Genomic DNA, 21,765 nt, shown 5'->3' on the forward strand with positions numbered 1-21,765 from the left:
CATGAGATAAATTTTACTATAACTTAGATAAATAATTACATGACGATGAGTCATAGCCAACTCTCTCCAACTAAATAATTTCACAATGTAATTATAGACAATTAATTATATAATAATGAGTCAACGGATAAAAAAACGTGGCAAGAGTTATTTGCAATAAATTTAAAAATGATTGTATTATCACAATATTTGATAATGTTATTAAAATTAAATTTATGCATGTGATGTAGAATGAGCACCAATCTAATCTAATAAAAGCATATTCTAGTGGTTTTTCTTGTTTTAGTTTGTTGTCGGCAAACATAAAATTTACCATATTTAGATGCATTTAGTCTAAAATTCGATAATTAATGAATACGGAATGCATCGCATTAATGACGGCAGACAGATCCGTACAAAGATTGTTTAGCAATACCTTTGATGCAGTTTCTTCCGCTTTATCCTTTTTCATATTTAAATCTTTCCTACTCAATCATTGCTCTCCTTCTGCTGTGCTCCTTGTTTTCGCTTCTTATTCTCCTCCAGATCTCTTCTCGTCTCATGGTTTCCGGCGATTTCGGCAGAGGCGATAATGGCGAGCACGAGCGGTGGAAAATTGGAGGTGTCGCAGCAATTCCCGGTGGGGCTGAGGGTTTTAGTAGTGGATGATGACGTCATCTGCCTCCGCGTTGTGGAGCAAATGCTTCGCAAGTGCATGTATAATGGTTAGTCACGTTTTCTGATTTTTCGCCTGCTCAATTTCACGATTCAGTGCGTTAGTTTGTTGATTGCTGCGACTTTAAGCGAATTACCGTTGAAATGCAATCAATTGAATTCTAATTAGCTGAGAGCACTTTGGATTCAGCTGTGATGAGTTATACTATTTCAAAGTGTTGATGTCCTTGCAGTTACCAGTTGTTCGCAGGCTACAGTTGCTCTGAACTTATTGAGGGAAAGGAAAGGCTCTTTTGATGTAGTTCTGAGTGATGTTCACATGCCGGATATGGATGGCTTCAAGCTTCTTGAGCTAGTTGGACTGGAAATTGGCCTTCCTGTGATAAGTGAGTGATGCTTCTGCCTTCTTGTGGATAAGCCTTCAAAAATTGGTTATGCCTACTTGACAATTGATTCTGTTGTGCAGTGATGTCGGCGGATGGAAGGACTAATCTGGTCATGCGTGGAGTAAGGCACGGAGCTTGTGATTACTTAATTAAGCCTATCAGGGACGAAGAGTTAAAGAATATTTGGCAGCATGTTGTTAGGAAAAAACAGTATGAAATGAGAGAACATGATCATTCGTGTAGCGTGGAAGACCATGATCGTCGAAAACGAGGGATTGAGGATAATGAATATGCTTCTTCTTTGAATGAAGGGGCAGACGTTGACGAGGTTAATAAAATGCAAAAGAAAAGGAGAGACTCGAAAGATGAAGATGATGAAACGGATAACGATGACCCTACCACGTCAAAGAAGGCTCGTGTGGTTTGGTCAGTAGAGCTCCATCAGCAATTCGTCACTGCTGTAAATCAGCTCGGGATTGATAGTATGGACTTGCCTTTTACGTTCTTATATTATTGAAAACTTAACTTACTGGTGCAATAAATGCATTTAGAGATCGATATCATTATTTTCACTGGAGATATATATATTTTTTAAATTTATCTATGTAATTGTTGACATCTGTTAGCATCTTTGGATTCTTTTCAGAGGCTGTACCCAAGAGAATTCTTGAATTGATGAATGTCCCTGGGTTGACAAGGGAGAATGTTGCTAGTCATTTACAGGTCTCATTTTTTCCCTCACATCTAGTCTTTGTTGGTTGCATCTCATCTCTGAATAATTCCAAAGCTGAAAATATATGATACAGCATTGGTGATTTTAGAATCTTTATGTGCCATAGTTTACTTTCAACTACAGGATAATAGTGTAAAATTTGAAAATACTTAACCTTTTCCGATGTCATCCTTGGCTACAACTGTTCAGATATTCTTGGAAATATGGGAGATATCGGAAATGCTTTGTTTTCTTATGTAACTATGTAATGTAGCTGTCCTTGACTGTTTGTGAAAAAATGTAGTAGTCTGTTTCTTCAGTGTCCTTGACTCATAATACCGATCTCTTGTCGGGCCTTAATATTTCACACAATTTCTGTATAATTCGATGGTTGTTGCTACCATTGCTATGCTATGGATCACATCTTTTCACATAAGATTTTTTTGTCAGAGCTTCAAGTCCACATTCCACAATACAACTCTCATTTTGATTATCTCATTTCTGGTTATTATTATGTCAATCTGCAGAAATTTAGACTATACTTAAAGAGGTTGAGTGGGGTAGTTCATCAACAGGTTGGTCTTGCTTCTTCTTATTGTGGGCCAGTGGAGCAGAATCTGAAACTAGCTTCACTTGGAAGGATTGAGTTTCAAGCATTGGCAGCTTCTGGCCAACTTCCTCCACCGACATTAGCAGCTCTACACGCTGAGATTTCTCGACCCACAGGGAACTTAATCTTGCCAGGGGTGGATCAGAGAACTTTGCTGCATGCATCTCTTCAAGGGTCTAAATGTGTTTCTGTGGATCGGGTTGCTTATGCCCAGCCTCTGATAAAATGTTCACCCAACATTTCCAAACAAAGTTCTCAGCCTCTTAGGTCCAATGGCGACGTACACCCCGAATTTGCAGCCTGGTCGTCGAAAATCCTTGGTGATTTGGTACCAGCCTGTAACCTTGGCACTGTCACAGAAACGGACGGTTTGCTAACCTTTGTACAGCAACAGCAGAAGCAATCTATGATGCCAGAGCCAAGTCGTTCAATCAATGTGAAACCTTCTTGCTTAGTAGTTCCATCTCAGTCTTCACAAAATCATCAAGCAGGAAATAGCCCTGCTTCTGTCAATCAAAATTGCAGCTTTAGAAATTCTGCAGTGGATCATAATAACCCCTTGATCTCGTCAGGTATTGGACAAGTCTTGGAAGTGGAATGTAAAGCAGTGAGTGTGCCTAGGGATGCAGCTTCTGTTTCATCTACATCATCTTGCTCAAGAAATATACAAGAAAGTTCTTGTCAAAGAGTTCAGAGCTCAGCCTCTACAATCAACGCAGTCGTGCATCAAGGTTCTTATGGTAAGCTGCTTTTGGTGGAAGGACCAGCAGGGAATCATGTATACACAGGTAGAGGAACGTCCATACCTAGCCGCTTTGCTGTCAATGAACAGGAATTGCCAATGCGCAACCTAAGTCAAGTGAGATCTTTTGAGAGCAGTAGCAACAAAGTGAAGCAAGAGCCAAATATGGATCTGGTGGGAAGTGTAAAATTGGGGACTCCAGTAAAGCAGCTCTTTTCCCAAAATGATCTGATGAGTATTTTCTCTGACTAGGTAAACTTTCTGTTTGCATTCATCACAGTAATATCTATTAAGCCATCTGTCTAGATCTATGAAACATGTGATTATGTAGTGAAAATGTTGAAGTTTGTCTTTCTCATCTAAATAAAATGTACCAACTGTATGCTGCGTTGTGGGACTGAAGAGATGAGGTTTCTTGACGAAGCGTATTGGTGGATTAGAGGATGCACAAGTATAATAGCTCTCCCACCTAGAATTTAGGGAATAAGTAATAAATATGAGTTAGATTGAAATATTTATATCTAAATCTTGTAGCAGCCGGCTGTGAATTGTGTAGTTGACGGGTATTGGTCTTAGAATTTGTGATTTATTCATTGTAGCACTTGTATAGTTTAGCTCTAAGCTTTTCGAGCTTCCATATATCGTGGGTTGAAGGAGCCTGTCAATTTTCTTTAAGGTTGGATATGGTAGGTTGGATATGGTCTGTGGTTGTAGTTAGTTTATGCGAGTTGCTGTCAAAATTATGTACTCCCTCCGTCCCATATTACTCGCACTTTTCATTTTAGGTCGTAAATTTGGGATTGGTTTTTTAGTGTAATTAAATTTTAATTTTAAGTGTAATAAGACATCACTTAATAAATGAATGCTTAACTTAATCTAACATATTAATTAAATACATTAATTCTAACTTAAATTAGAAATAGTGTAAGTAGTTTGGGACGAATCGAAATAGAATGGTGCAATTAACATGGAATGAAGGAAGTACATATATCTATTAAAACAGGAAGGATGAACTATTTACTCCATAATTCAGCTGGCAAAGAAGTAAATAACATATTCTTGATTGCCACCTACTATCCAATCTCTTGGTGATAGCTGCCTACTCACTCTCCCAATATCCAATCTTTTGGATCCAATGATTTCCTTTCACAATGAATTATGAACGTGTATAAACCTCCATCATTATTTTAAGTAGCGACAGACCTTCATCAATTGATTTTTGGAAAATTTCCCATGGAATCAAGTTCTACCCTTCCCCTTTTCATCTTTCTTTTTGCCCAGAAGAATCGCCTCTGGATTTAGATAATGCACCTCACCACCTTCTTAGGCATTTAAAAAAAGCTTAAATAATACTCTATTAGTTCCATAAAAAAATGTCCACTTTCTATTTTCGCTCATCTCACATAAATATGTGCATTTTATTTTTGAAAAGTTATCTCAATTTATTACTTCTTACATCAACTTATTTATACTTATATCATCATTGAACACTGCTAATAATGTGGGTCAAACTATCCACATACACTACTTTTGTTAGAGTTTGTATACTAGAAATCACCTTTCGAGTGATTAAATACTGTGAAACTCTATATTTTATTTTCCAATGGATGCAACAGATTATTTTTGTCATAATGTTGTTATATTTTACATTTAATGAATGTTTATTGCATATTTAAATGTATAATTAACGTAACAAAGTCTAAGTCTTTGTTTTAGTAGACCGGTTGTGGGCGTTGTCCACTTTAAGGTAACACGGTCAGTTCTGAACAAAGAAAAATAAGAATTTCACAATCTAGATAGGCATAGACTACCTATCGTGAAAGGTTGCAATGTCAGTCCACATATTTCTAAGCCTTACTGAAATAAGATGACATTGGTGTGGCATAGCACTGAATTAGATCCACCAACAAGACGAATTTGTATGTTATCTATTGGTCTGCAATTTGTGAAGCTAATTTCTAATATTATCGCCACTCATCATGTGGGGACAATAATCCTAAGAAATAGTAAGTTCATGAGGGCGGACTTCTCAAATATAAATAGTGTGAACTAGAATGTGGTTTCTAATATTATCGTCACCCATTATGTGGGGACAATAATCCTAAGAAACTGCGAGATTCAGGTGTTCACGCAGAATTTATGAGATAACTTGATTTTATTAGCAGCACATGAACATTGTTATGGGAATGTGTTGTAGAAATGAAATTCTGTAATGCTAAATCTGGTGGTCTTGCTTAGGCAACATTAGGCGGTCATACCATTATGTGGTCTCTGGACTATTAGTCGGTGTTGTGACCAGTAAAATGCTAAAATTTTAATGCGTATTGACCTCTTATGGAGGGTACAAAATTTTAATTTTACAGTTGTAAGATTTTGAAAAGTTTTATGGCTAATCTACTCAAATTTCTTACATAAGTTTATGACAAATAGTAAATCTTTTGTTTTGCAGTGCAAACTAAATCGTCAAAATTTCATTCAATCGTCTTTCTGCAATTCTTAAAGAAAACAAACTCGAGGGCCAAAATTACATAGAATGGAAACAAAATTTGGACATCGTTCTCACAACTGAAGAGTACAATTTTGTGCTCACTACTTCACAGCCTCCAGTGCCGGCCGTAGCAGTGGGAGACGTTTATTTGCGTTTTAGTAGTGATAGATTTTTTATTTTGAAGAATGTTTTGTTGATATCTTCTTTTAGAAGAAATATAATTTCAGTTTCTAAATTGGTTTTTGATGGATATTCGATTTCTTTGATTGATAATTGCGTTGTTAAGAAAGATGGTTCTTATATCTGTCGTGGTATCATGGAAAACAATCTATACACAATCACATCTACACAGTTTAATAATCGCAAATCAGAACTCAATATAACATCGAAAATTTCAAGGAAAAGAAAAGTATCTTCAAGTTCAATGAACGAAACGTACTTATGGCACCTTAGACTTGGTCATGCCAATAAAAGAATGATCCATTCTCTTGTGGACCAAGACCTTAGCAAAGGTATAGAGAAGGAGCCGTTTCATACGTGCGAATCCTGCTTGGAAGGCAAGATGACCAAGAGGCATTTTAAGGCTAAGGGCAATATGGCCAAATAAGTACTTGAGCTCGTTCATACCGATGTGTGTGGACCAATGTCGACCGAGGCAAGAGGCGGTTTTTGATACTTCATCACATTTATTAATGACTTCTCGAAAATTGGATATGTCTATTTGATGTGCCACAAGTCTGAATCTTTTGACAAGTTCAAAGAGTTTAAGGCATATGTGGAGACGTATCATGGAAAGAGTATCAAAAGCCTGCGATCTGACCGCGGAGGCGAGTACCTCAGTGCCGAGTTTTTGGACTACTTATCGGTGGCGGGAATTGAATCCCAACTGACCGCGCCGGGCACGCCCCAGCAGAATGGCGTGACTGAAAGAAGGAGTAAGACGTTGTTGAACATTGTCTGGTCGATGATGAGTTATGCACGACTACCTATTTCATTTTGGGGACATGCCTTGCTTTCTGCAAGTCATATTTTAGACAACTTACCGTTAAAATTCATGCCTACTACTCCTTATGAGTTGTGGATTGGGCGCAAGCCCTATCTAGCACATCTTAAGATTTGGAATTGCCCGTCTCATGTATTGGAAAAGGATCCAACTAAGCTGGGATGAAGGACGAAGGTATGTGTGTTTATAGGGTACCCTAGAGGATCGAAAGCTTATGAATTCTATAGTCTCCGAGACAAGAAAGTCATTGTGAGTACTCACGCGACATTCTTAGAGGAAGACTTTGTAATGAATCATAAGCCCATCAGTGAAGTGGCTCTTGACGAGCCAACTTCCGTCATTAACCAAGAACTCGTACCTAGTGTACAAACAATTCCCGAAATTTCAACTTCTACTCCAAGTATTTGATGCACTATTTATTAGCACTAAAAATACCTGCAAGCATACAGGGTAGATCTAGTATAGCTAAAGGTCAGTACCGGGATATCGAACACAGGGAATAAGATTGCAACTGGCTATCATATACTAAGCGTCATATACTATCTAGAGACACGGAGCTTTTTTTGGTTTTGGTTTTATAAACTAAGACATAAATATAAACAAATATAAAAGCAAAATAATACAAAGCAGGCTAAAGAAAGTAGAGTTTTAGGATCCAACTACTACGACCTGGTGATGATTAATATCACAGAACCTTTACCTTTATGTGTCTCCAGGATTATTAGGAAAGTCGCGATTTTCAGATAAGCCCTCTCTCGAGTGCACCTATCCAGTAGATTAGATTCTAACTATCAAAGTCTCCTTCCAATAGATTAGATTCTAACTCCTTAAGTTCCTAAGACTCAAGTCCTCACAAAGGGTCCCCTCTCTCGAGTGCAGATAAACCTATGTGTTGTACTCGTTCCTTTTACCACGTAAAACTAGCTATCTCTCGATTAATCTACTTAAACGAACATAGTTCTCAAGTTGGCCAGACAAAAGAACAATAAAAGCACAAGAACAAGCAAAATAATCACAAGAGCTAGGAAAAGTTCAATTCAATAAATCAAAACATGTTTATAATAGTCTTCACCAAAAAATCTACATATGATGTTTAACTACTCATAGACAAGTAGTAAAAACAAGAATAATAGCACTAGATATGAAAGAAATCGATAGAACCCAAGGTTGAATCTTCAATCTTCAATCGTTTCTTGCCTGGATCTGCAGAGCTCCGCTCCAATGGAAGATGGATGAGTTATGTGTGAGAGATGGAGTAGAAGAATGTGTAGAGGGAGGAGGATTGGGGCTCTGAGATGTGGGAGACGAAAACCCTCGGTCTCTTTTATACCCGGGGCGGAAATACAGACGTAAAGCCTCGCAGAACACATCGCCCGGTCGGGCGATTTTAAGTCGCCAAAACGCCCGGTCGGGCGAACTTTCTGGAGTTCGCGACTAAAACGCCCGGTCGGGCGTTTTCCCCATAAAAATCGCCCGGTCGGGCGTTTCCTCTGAAATCCTCCAAAAGCATTGTCTTCGTCTTCGAAAGGGCTTCGCGTGAGTATCTTGCACGCCCCCATCGGAGTCCGGATGAGAGAGTTATGGCTATTATACGAAAGTCGCGCATTGAAGCGCGGATGACTTGAATAATATAGTGGGCGATTCTTCCTTCAAGCTTGTTTTCAAGTCATTTTCACCTGTTTTAGCTCCAAACACTCGACAAACTCGTCAAAACACTAATTAGTGTATGTGTGGATAAAAACCTAAATTAAACACCTTAAATCATCAAAATCACCATCTCATTACCCACAACACCATCCTAAATTATGAGTTTGTCAACTCCCCCAAACTTGCATATTTGTTTGTCCTCAAACAAAACAAGAGAAAAACTAATAAAGAAACACGGATGCTAAGAACTAGACTTCATAGTTGCCTCAAAAATTGTAACAAGAAATAAAGAGTTTGACAAGAATACAAATCAAATCAAGCAAAGCTTATTAGTGCATTTTCATTACTAGCTCGTTGATCACCTTGAAGTACATGCGCTCACAAGTGTTTAGAAGTGTGTTTATCACTCACTCACAAAGTGTATATTGGAAAAAGTATATGCTCTCAGATCATGCAACATGCAAAGTTTACCATAGGCTTGCTCGAAGTCTAATCTCTCCTCTACTTTATGTGATTAAAATCAAAAATCCGAAAGGTCTTTATTTAAGGTTATAATGTAGGCTTTTTGGTAAGGTGAGGAAATATGGCTAAAAAGTGACTAAACCCAAACATAGCAAAAGTGATCAATTTCTACTACATCAAACTTAGCACCCCACCAACAATTCATATCTCAGTAAATTCTAGACTTAGTCTAAATTTCTTCTCACTTCCCAAATTCCGTTGATTTTTTTTTATTTTCCCTTTTTTTTTCTTTTGCACATCCTCTCTTTTTTTTTTCTTGTGCACGACCAATTATCTTATTCAAACCACAGATGTCTATGCACTTTTCACAAGTAAGCACACTACTTTTCTTTCTACCTTATCTCTCCGACTCTTTTCACTAGATATGAACTAACTTTCTTCAAGAGTGTATGAATATTCCCCTTTATTTAGCTTTCAAAGAAAAAGGCTTTAAAGGCTCAAAATGGTTAGCTAGGAAAAATATTTTGAGTAAGGTCAATAATTTGGATATATAAAGTAGCTAAGAAGGATGGCCTAACGTCCTCTTTTATCATTTAAACACTTTGCAGACTTAAGCAGACTAGGAGCAAGTTCTAGAAACAAATACATGAATACAGATAAATCACACAAGGAAGAAATCTATGGCTCAAGTCTCACAAGGTTTATGCAAGATTCAAGGCAAACAAGCAATTCATTATTTATGCACATTTTCACTAAACCTTCAAATCAATGCATCAAGTCAACTCAATCAACACAAACATTTAATCGTAGGCAACTCGGTCTGATGTTCCTAAACATGAGTATTTCTAAATTTTCTTTGTTATGCTCATGACAAGATTCACCCCGGGATTATTAAAAAAAAATTAACAAAAACAAGCAAAAACAACTAAACTCAAGGTCCACCACTTCATCCCCCCAAACTTATTCAAAATTAAATTAAGAATAAGTTTGTAAAGTCGGTATGGACATGAGTAAACTAAGAAAACACATTAAACTAAAACAAAAAAGAGAAAAATGATACCGATGTTGGGTTGCCTCCCAACAAGCGCTTGGTTAACGTCTTTAGCTTGACGTTCTTTGAAGCTCAAAAGTTAACCCCCATTCTCGGGATTTCCTTTGGGATGCCTTTTGTGCAGGAGCGGAGGGTAATCCATTATTGTGCTCCGTGCTCTCCTCAAATAGCAACCCTTGTAAAAACAGATAAAGAGAAAAAATCACAATAAAACTATGCAAGATATTAAACTCTAAATTAGTATTATCAACCGTTCTACAATATCAGCTTAATGCAATAATATTCCCCGGCAACGACGCCAAAAACTTGATGCACTATTTATTAGCACTAAAAATACCTGCAAGCATACAGGGTAGATCTAGTATAGCTAAAGGTCAGTACCGGGATATCGAACACAGGGAATAAGATTGCAACTGGCTATCATATACTAAGCGTCATATACTATCTAGAGACACGAAGCTTTTTTTGGTTTTGGTTTTATAAACTAAGACATAAATATAAACAAATATAAAAGCAAAATAATACAAAGCAGGCTAAAGAAAGTAGAGTTTTAGGATCCAACTACTACGACCTGGTGATGATTAATATCACAGAACCTTTACCTTTATGTGTCTCCAGGATTATTAGGAAAGTCGCGATTTTCAGATAAGCCCTCTCTCGAGTGCACCTATCCAGTAGATTAGATTCTAACTATCAAAGTCTCCTTCCAATAGATTAGATTCTAACTCCTTAAGTTCCTAAGACTCAAGTCCTCACAAAGGGTCCCCTCTCTCGAGTGCAGATAAACCTATGTGTTGTACTCGTTCCTTTTACCACGTAAAACTAGCTATCTCTCGATTAATCTACTTAAACGAACATAGTTCTCAAGTTGGCCAGACAAAAGAACAATAAAAGCACAAGAACAAGCAAAATAATCACAAGAGCTAGGAAAAGTTCAATTCAATAAATCAAAACATGTTTATAATAGTCTTCACCAAAAAATCTACATATGATGTTTAACTACTCATAGACAAGTAGTAAAAATAAGAATAATAGCACTAGATATGAAAGAAATCGATAGAACCCAAGGTTGAATCTTCAATCTTCAATCGTTTCTTGCCTGGATCTGCAGAGCTCCGCTCCAATGGAAGATGGATGAGTTATGTGTGAGAGATGGAGTAGAAGAATGTGTAGAGGGAGGAGGATTGGGGCTCTGAGATGTGGGAGACGAAAACCCTCGGTCTCTTTTATACCCGGGGCGGAAATACAGACGTAAAGCCTCGCAGAACACATCGCCCGGTCGGGCGATTTTAAGTCGCCAAAACGCCCGGTCGGGCGAACTTTCTGGAGTTCGCGACTAAAACGCCCGGTTGGGCGTTTTCCCCATAAAAATCGCCCGGTCGGGCGTTTCCTCTAAAATCCTCCAAAAGCATTGTCTTCGTCTTCGAAAGGGCTTCGCGTGAGTATCTTGCACGCCCCCATCGGAGTCCGGATGAGAGAGTTATGGCTATTATACGAAAGTCGCGCATTGAAGCGCGGATGACTTGAATAATATAGTGGGCGATTCTTCCTTCAAGCTCGTTTTCAAGTCATTTTCACCTGTTTTAGCTCCAAACACTCGACAAACTCGTCAAAACACTAATTAGTGTATGTGTGGATAAAAACCTAAATTAAACACCTTAAATCATCAAAATCACCATCTCATTACCCACAACACCATCCTAAATTATGAGTTTGTCAGTATTGTAGTGCCGCGTGAGCCCGATAGATACATTGGTTTGGAGGAATCTATGGATCACTCCTCGGACAGCAATGTATTAGATCCCTGGAACTTTACAGAGGCGCAGGCGGATCTCGATCATTGCGGATGGGTGAAAGCAATGGATTCAGAACTACAATATATGATAGACAAAGACGTCTACGATTTGTCCTTCCTACCCGAAGGTTGTATTGCCATTGGGAGAAAATGGATATACAAGAGTAAACGTGGACCTGATGGACGAGTTAAAGTCTTTAAGGCAAGACTAGTGGCCAAGGGATATACCCAAAGGGGAGGTGTCGATTACGACGAGACCTTCTCCCCGGTGGCCATGCTCAAATCGATCCGGATACTTTTATCTATAGTAGCTTACATGGATTGGGATGTATGGCAGATGGACGTTAAGACTGCGTTCTTGAACGAGAGTCATGAGGAGACCATTTACATGGAACAACCCAAAGGATATGCCGTGAAGGGAAAATAACACATGGTTTGGAAGCTTAAGAAGGCCATTTATGGCCTCAAGCAAGCATCTAGATCATGGAACTAGTGTTTCGATCAGACTGTTCATAAGTTTGGATTCGAAAAGTGCCCAAATGAAAGCTGCGTCTACAAGAAGGTTGAAAATGAGAATGTTGTGTTCTTAGTTTTATATGTAGATGACATTCTTCTAATTGGAAACAATAAAAAGATGTTGTCATCAGTACGAACTTGGTTGTCGAACCAGTTCGAGGTGAAGGATATGGGAGACGCGGGACACATCATCGGGATCAAGGTTCTTCGGAATCTTGAACAGAGGACGTTGTACTTATTTCAAGAACCTTACATCGACACTGTACTTAGTCGCTTTAGCATGCAGGATACCAAGAAAGGTTTCTTACCTTTTAGACATGGCATCTATCTATCTCAAGAGATGTGCCCCAAAACGCCATCTGAGATAGAACAGATGAGAAGGATTCCATATGCTTCGGCAGTTGGAAGTCTCATGTATGCTATGCTTTGTACAAGGCCTGATATTTGCTTTGTTGTTGGCATGGTGGCAAGATATCAGTCGAATCCGGGCCAAGGACATTGGACTGCCGTAAAGAACATTCTCAAGTACCTTAAACGGACTAAGGACTATGCTCTAGTTTACAATGCAGCCGAGCTCTGTCCTTTAGGATATACTGACTCATATTTTCAAGCTGGTCAGGACTCGAGAAAATCTACTTCTGGATATGTGTTCACCTTAGGAGGTGGAGCCGTAATTTGGAAGAGTGTGAAACAGAAATGCATCGTGGACTCTACTATGGAAGCCGAGTATGTGGCCACTTCAGAGGATGCAAAAGAGGCTATATGGTTCAAGAATTTCCTTATGGATTAGGTGTGGTTACGAATCTGCCCAAGAGCATCACCATTTATTGTGACATTTTTGGTGTTGTGGCAAACTCGAAAGAACCACGGGCTCACAAAGCTAGCATACACATAGAGAGGAAGTATCATATCATCAGAGATATTGTGCAGAGAGGAGACGTACAAGTGGTCAAGATTGCGTCAGAGAACAACCTGACAGATCCTTTTACAAAGGCATTGGCGGTGAAACCGTTTGAGCGCCATGTTGAAGGGATGGGAGTTCGAATCATTCAAGACCTCAACTCGCTTTAAGTATAAGTGGGAGAATTAGACGTAATGCACAATTTTTTTGAATACTCGAAAGCTGTTTTGAGTATAAGTGGGAGATTGTTAGAGTTTGTATACTAGAAATCACCTTTCGAGTGATTGAATAATGTAAAACTCTATATTTTATTTTCCAATGGATGCAACAGATTATTTTTGTAATAATGGTGTTATGTTTTACATTTAATGAATGTTTATTGCATATTTAAATGTTTAATTAACGTAACAAAGCTTAAGTCTTTGTTTTAGTAGACCGGTTGTGAGCGTCGTCCACTTTAAGGTAACACGGTCAGTTCTGAACAAATGAAAAATAAGAATTTCACAACCTAGACAGGCCTAGACTACCTATCGTGAAAGGTTGCAATGCCAGTCCGCATATTTCTAAGCCTTACTGAAATAAGATGACATTGGTGTGATATAGCACTGAATTGGATCCAACAGTAAGATGAATCTTTATGCTATCTACTGAAAGACGAGGTGTTGATAATTAATTTCTTAATCAATGTACGTTAGCATTGAGCAAACGGTATTGATTATGCACTACTTTGAACTACCAAAAGATGCAGGTTTTTCGCAACCCAAGAATCCTGGTATATTGGGTAGTGGTGATTGATATATAGCAGTGTTAGGATTGCTATTATATTGAATCGTGCGCGAGGTGAGTCTCGTTTGATAACGTCCACAAGAGGAGCTCGAAACAAGGTTTTATTATTCGGAACCTAGCTAGTTCGAGTTTGATTACTCTATGAAAAATAAATAAGCGTTTCTTGCTAAGTCCACTCTTGGAGTTAATAATATGTTAATTAATTAAGTTCATAGAAGACATTAATTAATTAATGGACGTTTCTATCTTAAGCACGAGAAATGAACGACAAACAAATGGAAACCCGGAATACTTGTAATTTCGGATTTGGATGGGCAGTGCAATATTACTTATGTAGTGGCTGCTCGTAATATTCCAATATAAGATTATATTAAACTGTGGGTCCAATTTAATTAGTAAGAAGCTAATTGGGGGAGGCCATATCCAAATTCTTCCATAGATCCATGTCTGGGCCCAATATGTGACTTAATATAAATAGGAGAATAAAGGAGACATAAAAACACTTAATATTTTCTCCAAATTTTCGTCCCCATCTCCTTGCACAAGAGGGACGATTTTTCAACTCCCTCTGTCAGGAGTTTTCGTCTTCTTTATTTAAGTCCTAGTATTCTGGTGAGATCAGCCCACACTGATATCAGCGTACAGTCCGGGAACCAGTCAGAAGATCCGTGGTTTAGTTCTCAAGATCTTCACGTGGAGAAGGCGCTAGCCAACTTCGATTCCTTGGAGAATTAACGAGGTAAATTGGCTAACTCCGTAGTAAGTTGTTTAGGTTTCAATTACGCTAAAACATGATTAAATTCAAGTTATGAGCATGATACATCTTCCCCTGCCAACCCCTTCAACTTTAACTATTCTTCTCCTTCCCTTTTTTACTTTACCAATTTTGTCTTAATTCTCGTGTCATATCAATTGTCCATATTTTTGGGGCTTTTGAATACAACTATGAGGGCTCGAACTTTCCAAAATAAACTCCTATATAAAGGAGGAAATTACAAATGATGTCATGAGGGCTCGAACTCGGCACCTCTTACAACAATGTCTAAGCTCCTTGCCGATAGGACAAATGCTCTGGACCTAATCTTTTCTCAGCTTTATCAATAATGAGTTTCCACGTCTGCACAATTTATATGTGTGAATTTAATAGATGATCGACACGTTATAAGTTTATACTCCATTCGTCCCACAAAAATCAGCTAATTGAGAATGTCACAAGTTTTAAGAGTAATTGGTAAGATAAGAGAGAAGCAAAAAAAATGATTGAAATAATATAATAGATAGTGGAGTCTATAAATGATAAAATAAAAAAGAAGGAAAAAAAGATTTTCATATTTAAATATGAACTTTTTTTATGGAACAGAGGAATAATAAATTCGGCCTATTTATATAGGCGGAGGTCTAGAATTTACAAATGCATGCTCTGTTAGAATAAAGAAAAGATTTGGTTAAAATAGGAAAGAATAAATCAAGGATCAATTCCCTACTTCAAGGGATTGATCGAATTATGTATAGAATAATAGTGATCTAGTTACCATATTGGAAATCTTCCTTGTACATGTTTTGTATCCCTATTTAAAGGGAAAGACTGTAATGAGAATCATCATCAAACATTACACCAAAAACCACTCTTCTTGGTCACTTAACATGGCATCAGAGCGGGCGATTCTGGGAGCTCAGAATCAGTTTCATCATCGCTCGTAAAACCCTTTTCAACCTCTTGACCAAATACCTGTGAAAGAAAGATATGTCAGAAACCGAAAAAGAGATAACCGGCGGCCAGAACACATCCGAAGCGGATGAGTTTGCACGCCTCTTTTCAAACTTCATGCGTAAAAGACTTATGCAAAACCAACCACCAGAAATTCACGAAACCAAACCAGAAAAAACCATATACAAAACCGATTCTCAGCCCTTGACAGTAGGGTTTAAACTCAACGGAGAGAATTATCCGGTGTGGTCCATCCTGATGCACAACGCAATTAGCGGAAGAGGGATGGTATCTCACGTCACCGGAGTCCCACCCCCACCGCCGAGAACAGATCCAACATTTACACAGTGGCAGGAAGCCGATCATTGTGTATTTACGTGGCTAGTCCAAAACATCGAGACCAAGCTGGTCAGCCGAGTTGCCCAACAACCAACGGCGAAATACATATGGGACAGCCTAGCTGTAACATATAAAAGCGGCGGAGATTCGTTGCAAACATACGATCTCCACCGTAGGGCGAGCACTCTAAAATAAGGGAACAACACACTGGAGAAAGTGTGGAATGATCTCAATGAGATTTGGACAGCAATTGACCAGAAACGGCCTAACCAGATGAAGTACCGAGAGGATATCCAAATCTACAATGAAGAAACAGAACAAGATCGACTCTATCAATTCCTTACTGCACTGGATGATAAGTATGAACTTGTAAAGAGAGAAGTGTTAAAGATGGAACCACTTCCCTCAGCTGAGCAGACATACAACATAGTAAAGCGGGAGGATATTCGATCGGAAATCCTCCGCACTACAGACGGAAATCCCCAGGAGATTGGATCTGAGCAGGGCTATTCACGGCGAGAGACAGGGGGAGGCCGAACCACTCCAATGCTCCGCGCCGCGGCGGCAGTAGCGGCAACGGAGGGTGGAACCAGCGACACTCCGATGAACGGAGAACGGATGAAGATCGGTCCAAATTGGTGTGCACAAATTGTGGAAAACGGAAGCACACAAGAGAGCAATGCTTTGAATTGGTGGGGTATCCGGACTGGTGGGAGTCGAAGCACAAACCAGCGACTAATCGACCACCGTGGAGCAAAGGCCACGCCGCTGCAGCTGTTGGAACGGATGGAGGAGCAGCAAACCTCGTCGCCACCGAGGGCAACCGTGACGTGGTCGCTCACGCTCGGGGCAACGAGCAGCTGGTTGGCGCACCACCAAAAACAACCAGAGTTGGGCAATTTGCCGCCGGAGGAATCCGATTAGAGGAGGAAGAAATGAGTGAGGCGGCGGGAGGTAACATGGTCTTAGGGTTAGGATTGCAACCTAGCCCTCAGAGTTTTATGAATTTAGAAAAATTACCCCATGCCAAAAATTCTATCAATTTTGCCCCAAATAATTCCCAGATTCTTAAAAGGACCCCAGGCTTTTAGAAAAATATGAATCAGCCCCAATTGAATGTAAAAATCATTTTCAAGTCTTAGAAAATTTTAGGGCAGAGTGCGTTGTGTCTGCAGGATCTGGAAAAATTAATAGGTGGATTTTTTATTGCGGGGCTACTGATACGTTGACTTATGATGAGTCAGATATTACTAAACCTCATTTATCTCATATTCAGACTGCTAGTGGGGAGTTTACAATTGTAAAAGGGGCGGGGACTGTGAAGATTTCCCCAACTTTAGAATTATCTAATTGTTTGTATGTCCCTTTACTTTCCCATAAATTGTTGTCAATCAGTCATGTGACTCAGGAATTAAATTGTACATTGCTGCTGCAACCAAATTTCTGTCTATTACAGGATATCAGGACCGGAGAGATTATTGGGCGTGGCACTGAAAGTAACGGGCTGTACTACGTGGATAAGATAGCCCAAAAAGGAGCTTCCATGCTAACTCACGGGTCTGCTGATAGGGAAGCTTGGCTTTGGCACCGACGCTTAGGACGTCCTTCTCCGGGTTATTTAAAAATGTTATTTCCTAATATTATTCCAAAATCTAGCATGTATTGTGAGACTTGTGTTTTGGCTAAAAGCCATAGAAACTCCTATCATTTGAGTAATTCTCGTACTGAAACCATTTTTGATTTAGTACATTCTGATGTTTGGGGGCCCGCACCAGTAGTTGGGGGACAAGACTTTAGATACTTTCTTATATTTGTTGATGATTGTACCCGTATGACCTGGGTATACTGTATGAAACATAAATCTGAAGTTTTTGAACATTTTGTCCACTTTTATAACCTTGTCCAAACACAATACCAAAAACTAATCAAAATCCTTCGCTCTGATAATGGGGGAGTTTGTCAATTCCAAAATGAAACAGTTTATCCTAGAAAAGAGAATGATACACCAAACCACATGTGCCCACACTCCAGAACAAAATGGGGTAGCCGAAAGAAAAAATCGAATCCTACTAGAAATGACTCGTGCCATGCTCATAGAATCACAAGTTCCAAAAACCTTCTGGCCTGAAGCCCTTGCCACTTCTGCTTACCTTCTAAATTGGCTACCTACCCATATACTAAAATTCCAAACACCAACCGATACCCTAGCCTTACACACGACTATCCCTCAACATCTTTCCCTAGAACCTCGTGTCTTTGGCTGCTCAGTCTTTGTCCATATACCAAAACATGAACGAACAAAGTTATCCCCTTGGGCCATTAAATGTGTCTTTGTGGGCTACGGGGTGAACCAAAAGGGTTATAGATGCTTTGATCCTAAGTCTAATCGTATATACATGACCATGAATTGTGATTTTCTTGAATCTGAGTACTTCTATACCCATCTTAGCGGTCAAGGGGAGAGTGATACTAGGGAAAATGTTAGTGACCAACTAAGCTAGGTGTCAATGCCAAGTGCACCAGAAACGGACCTACAAGAGGAAGCAGTATGCAACTCCGCTGGGCAAGTCTCTGATGTTGTACAGACTGAAGCAGAAAGTGACACAAGTCCTAATACCGACTCTCCGCTCCTGATATCGGATGTAAGTACTCTTGTTCCTGTCAATGAGATTAATGGATCTAATGTTGTGGATGAGAGTCAGGGGGAGAATAATGATCACTCTGAAGAAGATGAAACAAATGACATTGAGGGGATCGATCCTGACACTGGACGATACATACTACCTCCAAGGGTGAACATAGGAGTACCACCAAAGAGGTATACTCCAGAGAAAATCAACAGAAAGGCGAGATACTCTATTGCAAATATGGAAAAAGGTCACCTAACTGAGATGGCTCAGGCGTTTGAGGAAGCACTCTATGATGATGAGGAGATCCCACAGTCAGCAGATGAGGCTATGAGGCACAAACAATGGAGAGAAGCCATGAAAAAGGAAATAGATGTTTTACTGCGCAACCACACTAGGGACAAGTGTGTACTACCTGTTAGGGAGTTTAAACAAAACGTGAACAAATCGGATGTCCTGAAAGGCGTGAAAGACTTTCAAATCAAATCAATTTGGCGTATCTACCAATATTTGATCGGATACAATTCAGGTTTCGAAGATATTCGTATGTAGATTCTGTCAAACTTTGAACCCAGAAATTGATCATAAGAAGAGGCTAAAAACGAAGAGTCGCGTCTCTTCGTTTCATAACAGTTTTTAACAGTTTTTGGCGGGAATAGGAAATTGCAAAATAGTCCTTCAACTTTCAGAAATTACGTTTCCGAAAGAATTTTCTGTACAGCAACTTTCGACCCCAGCCAGAGGCTCTGCCCCTTGGACCCCGCTACTCGGGGGCGCTACCGCCGAACCCCCGTCTAATCATAAGGAATTGAAATAAGTGTACACTCCGCACTTCCAACTTATTTGATGTCTCATTATGATCACGTTGATCAATCAAGTTAATCCAATTACACTAAAATATCCAACAATCCTCCCCTATTCTAGTGCAATCCTTGATTAACTAAAACAAGTCATCTCAAAATTCAAACTTTTGCATAAATGAAATATCGTAACGATTGAATTTCACCTTAGCACATTATACATTCCATACATTCGAATACCCATGGTGTCTCTAAGGATTGAACCATGGGAACTCACTTTGAATACACGAAGATAATGCACACAAAAGTTTACATACAAATATGTTCTATCTTGACACTATATTTACTAGCCTATGTCCTTATCCTTCATAAACATGTCGAAGCCTTCGACAAGTCCTAGCTTCTTGAAGCGGCTAATCTTCATGCTTATATAGGTAGTTTCTTTATTCTTGCACCTACATATGCAATTTTTCAAAAGAACTATTAAGAATATATACATTCAACCTCTTTAACTTGTAGGTTTGAACACATACCTTGGGATGATTCTTCAATGTGTTCCAATCTCCAATTATTAAGCCTTCCACATTGAATTCAGCATCTAGTGCCATACTCTAATGGGAATTGGGTATCTTAATATCAGAGATTTGTAGTGGACTTTAATCACATCCCTATAACCGACTTGTGCACAAGATCTCTACTTAACCCTTTGGTCAAATGATCGGCTAAATTGTTGTGAGTTCTCACAAACTCCACAGATATCACACCATCCGTAATAAGTTCACGAATCATGCTATGTCTAACACCTAAGTGTCTTGACTTTCCATTATACACTTGACTATATTCCTTAGCCAAGGTAGCTGCACTATCGCATCTGATAGATATATGTGATATCGGTTTAGGCCACAATGGAATTTCATATATTAAATTTCTTAGCCATTCAGCCTCTTTACCAGCTGCTGCTAATGCCACAAACTCTGATTGCATTGTTGAATTTGTGATACAAGTTTATTTCTTTGATACCCAACATATAACACCACCTCCAAGACGGAATACCCAACCACTTGTGGAAGAATGATCTTCCATATTGGTAATCCAACTTGCATCCGAATAACCTTCAAGAACATAAAGGAATCCAGAATAAGACAAACTATAATCCATGGTTCCTTTCAAGTATTTAAATACTCGATTAATTGCTTGACAATAGATTAAACTTGGATTGTGAGTATAGCGACTCAAATTTTCAACTGCAAAGGCTATATCTGGTCTAGTACTAATCATGGCATACATGAGTAATCCAATAGCCTTTGAATATTCAAGCTGATTCACAGCAACTCCTTTATTAGACACAAGTTTTGCACTAGGATCAAAATGAGTCTTAACTGGAGAACAATCTTTGAAAATAAAATTTTCCAACACCTCCTCAATATAATGTGATTGAGAAATGGAAATTCCTTGTTCTCCATGTGTAATCTTAATTCCAAGAATCACATCAGCCTTTCCCATGTCTTTCATCTGAAACTTAGATGACAAAAATTCCTTTGTTTTATCCACTTGATCTTGGTCAGTACCAAAGATCAACATGTCATCTACGTATAAGCAAATGATCACCCCTTTATCAGTAGTGTCAAATTTGCTATATACACTCTTGTCTGCTTGATTTAATAAAAAACCATTAGACAACACCACGTCATCAAACTTTTGATGCCATTGCTTGGGGGCTTGCTTTAGTCCATAAGAGATTTTACCAATTTACATACCTTATGTTCATTACCTGGCATGACAAAGCCTTCTGGTTGTTTCATGTAAATCTCTTCATCTAATTCACCATTCAAAAAGGCGTCTTAATATCCATTTGGTGAATTATTAGATTATGTATAGCAGCAAGTGCTAACAATAATCTAATGGTGGAAATCCTTGCAACATGAGCATAGGTGTCAAAGAAATCAATTCCTTCCTTTTGTCTAAAGCCTTGAATAACCAATTTGGCTTTATATTTGTCTATGCTTCTATCCACCTTCATCTTCGTTTTGAAGATCCATTTACTATTCAAAGGTTCACACCCAGGTGGTAAATCAGTCAGTTTCCAAGTATTATTTTGGATTATAGAATCCATCTCATCTTGGATTGCCTCTTTCCAAAATGCAGCATCCCTCGATGCCATAGCCTCCTTGTAGGTCCTTGGATCATCACCAATATTAAAGCAATATTGATATTGAAAGTTAATTTCATTCCTTGATCATTCTACCAAGTACAGTTGGAAATCATCACCAAAAAACTTAGCTTTTCTTGCTCTACTACTCCTCCTAGCCTCAGGAGGTGTATTAGTCACTTTGTTCGTCACATCATAGTTACTAAAGCTTGCAATCATACCTCTAGGTTTAGGTAAAGATGTGAATCTATTCTCACTGTCAAAATCAACATCTCTTGACTCAATAATAGAGTGCACGGATACTTAGTCATTAGGTTCTATTACATAGAACCTATAACAGACAGAATTCTCGGGATAGCCAAGAAATACACAATCTATACCTCTTTGAC

General features: G+C 38.8%; 1 protein-coding gene across 1 annotated transcript; it reads left to right on the forward strand.

Moving 5' to 3' along the window:
• The first annotated feature begins 360 nt into the window (after nucleotides 1-360).
• On the forward strand, nucleotides 361-5,844 carry LOC121753964 (two-component response regulator ORR21). The gene is made up of 6 exons (XM_042149276.1): nucleotides 361-704; nucleotides 888-1,040; nucleotides 1,121-1,522; nucleotides 1,687-1,763; nucleotides 2,280-3,356; nucleotides 5,554-5,844. The coding sequence occupies exons 1-5, from the start codon at nucleotides 572-574 to the stop codon at nucleotides 3,354-3,356; spliced, it is 1,842 nt and encodes a 613-aa protein (XP_042005210.1). The 5' UTR covers nucleotides 361-571; the 3' UTR covers nucleotides 5,554-5,844.
• The last annotated feature ends 15,921 nt before the right edge of the window (nucleotides 5,845-21,765 follow it).

Source organism: Salvia splendens, chromosome 11, assembly GCF_004379255.2.
Source record: "Salvia splendens isolate huo1 chromosome 11, SspV2, whole genome shotgun sequence".
NCBI classification, from domain to species: domain Eukaryota; kingdom Viridiplantae; phylum Streptophyta; class Magnoliopsida; order Lamiales; family Lamiaceae; genus Salvia; species Salvia splendens.

What these genes read in the sequence shown, in the direction of transcription:
- LOC121753964 (XM_042149276.1), top strand. Translation starts at nt 572, where the DNA reads ATGGCGAGCACGAGCGGTGGAAAATTGGAGGTGTCGCAGCAATTCCCG. An exon ending in AATTGGCCTTCCTGTGATAA is followed by an intron (nt 1,041 to 1,120) that starts GTGAGTGATGCT and finishes TCTGTTGTGCAG; the next exon opens with TGATGTCGGCGGATGGAAGG. An exon ending in ATGTTGCTAGTCATTTACAG is followed by an intron (nt 1,764 to 2,279) that starts GTCTCATTTTTT and finishes GTCAATCTGCAG; the next exon opens with AAATTTAGACTATACTTAAA.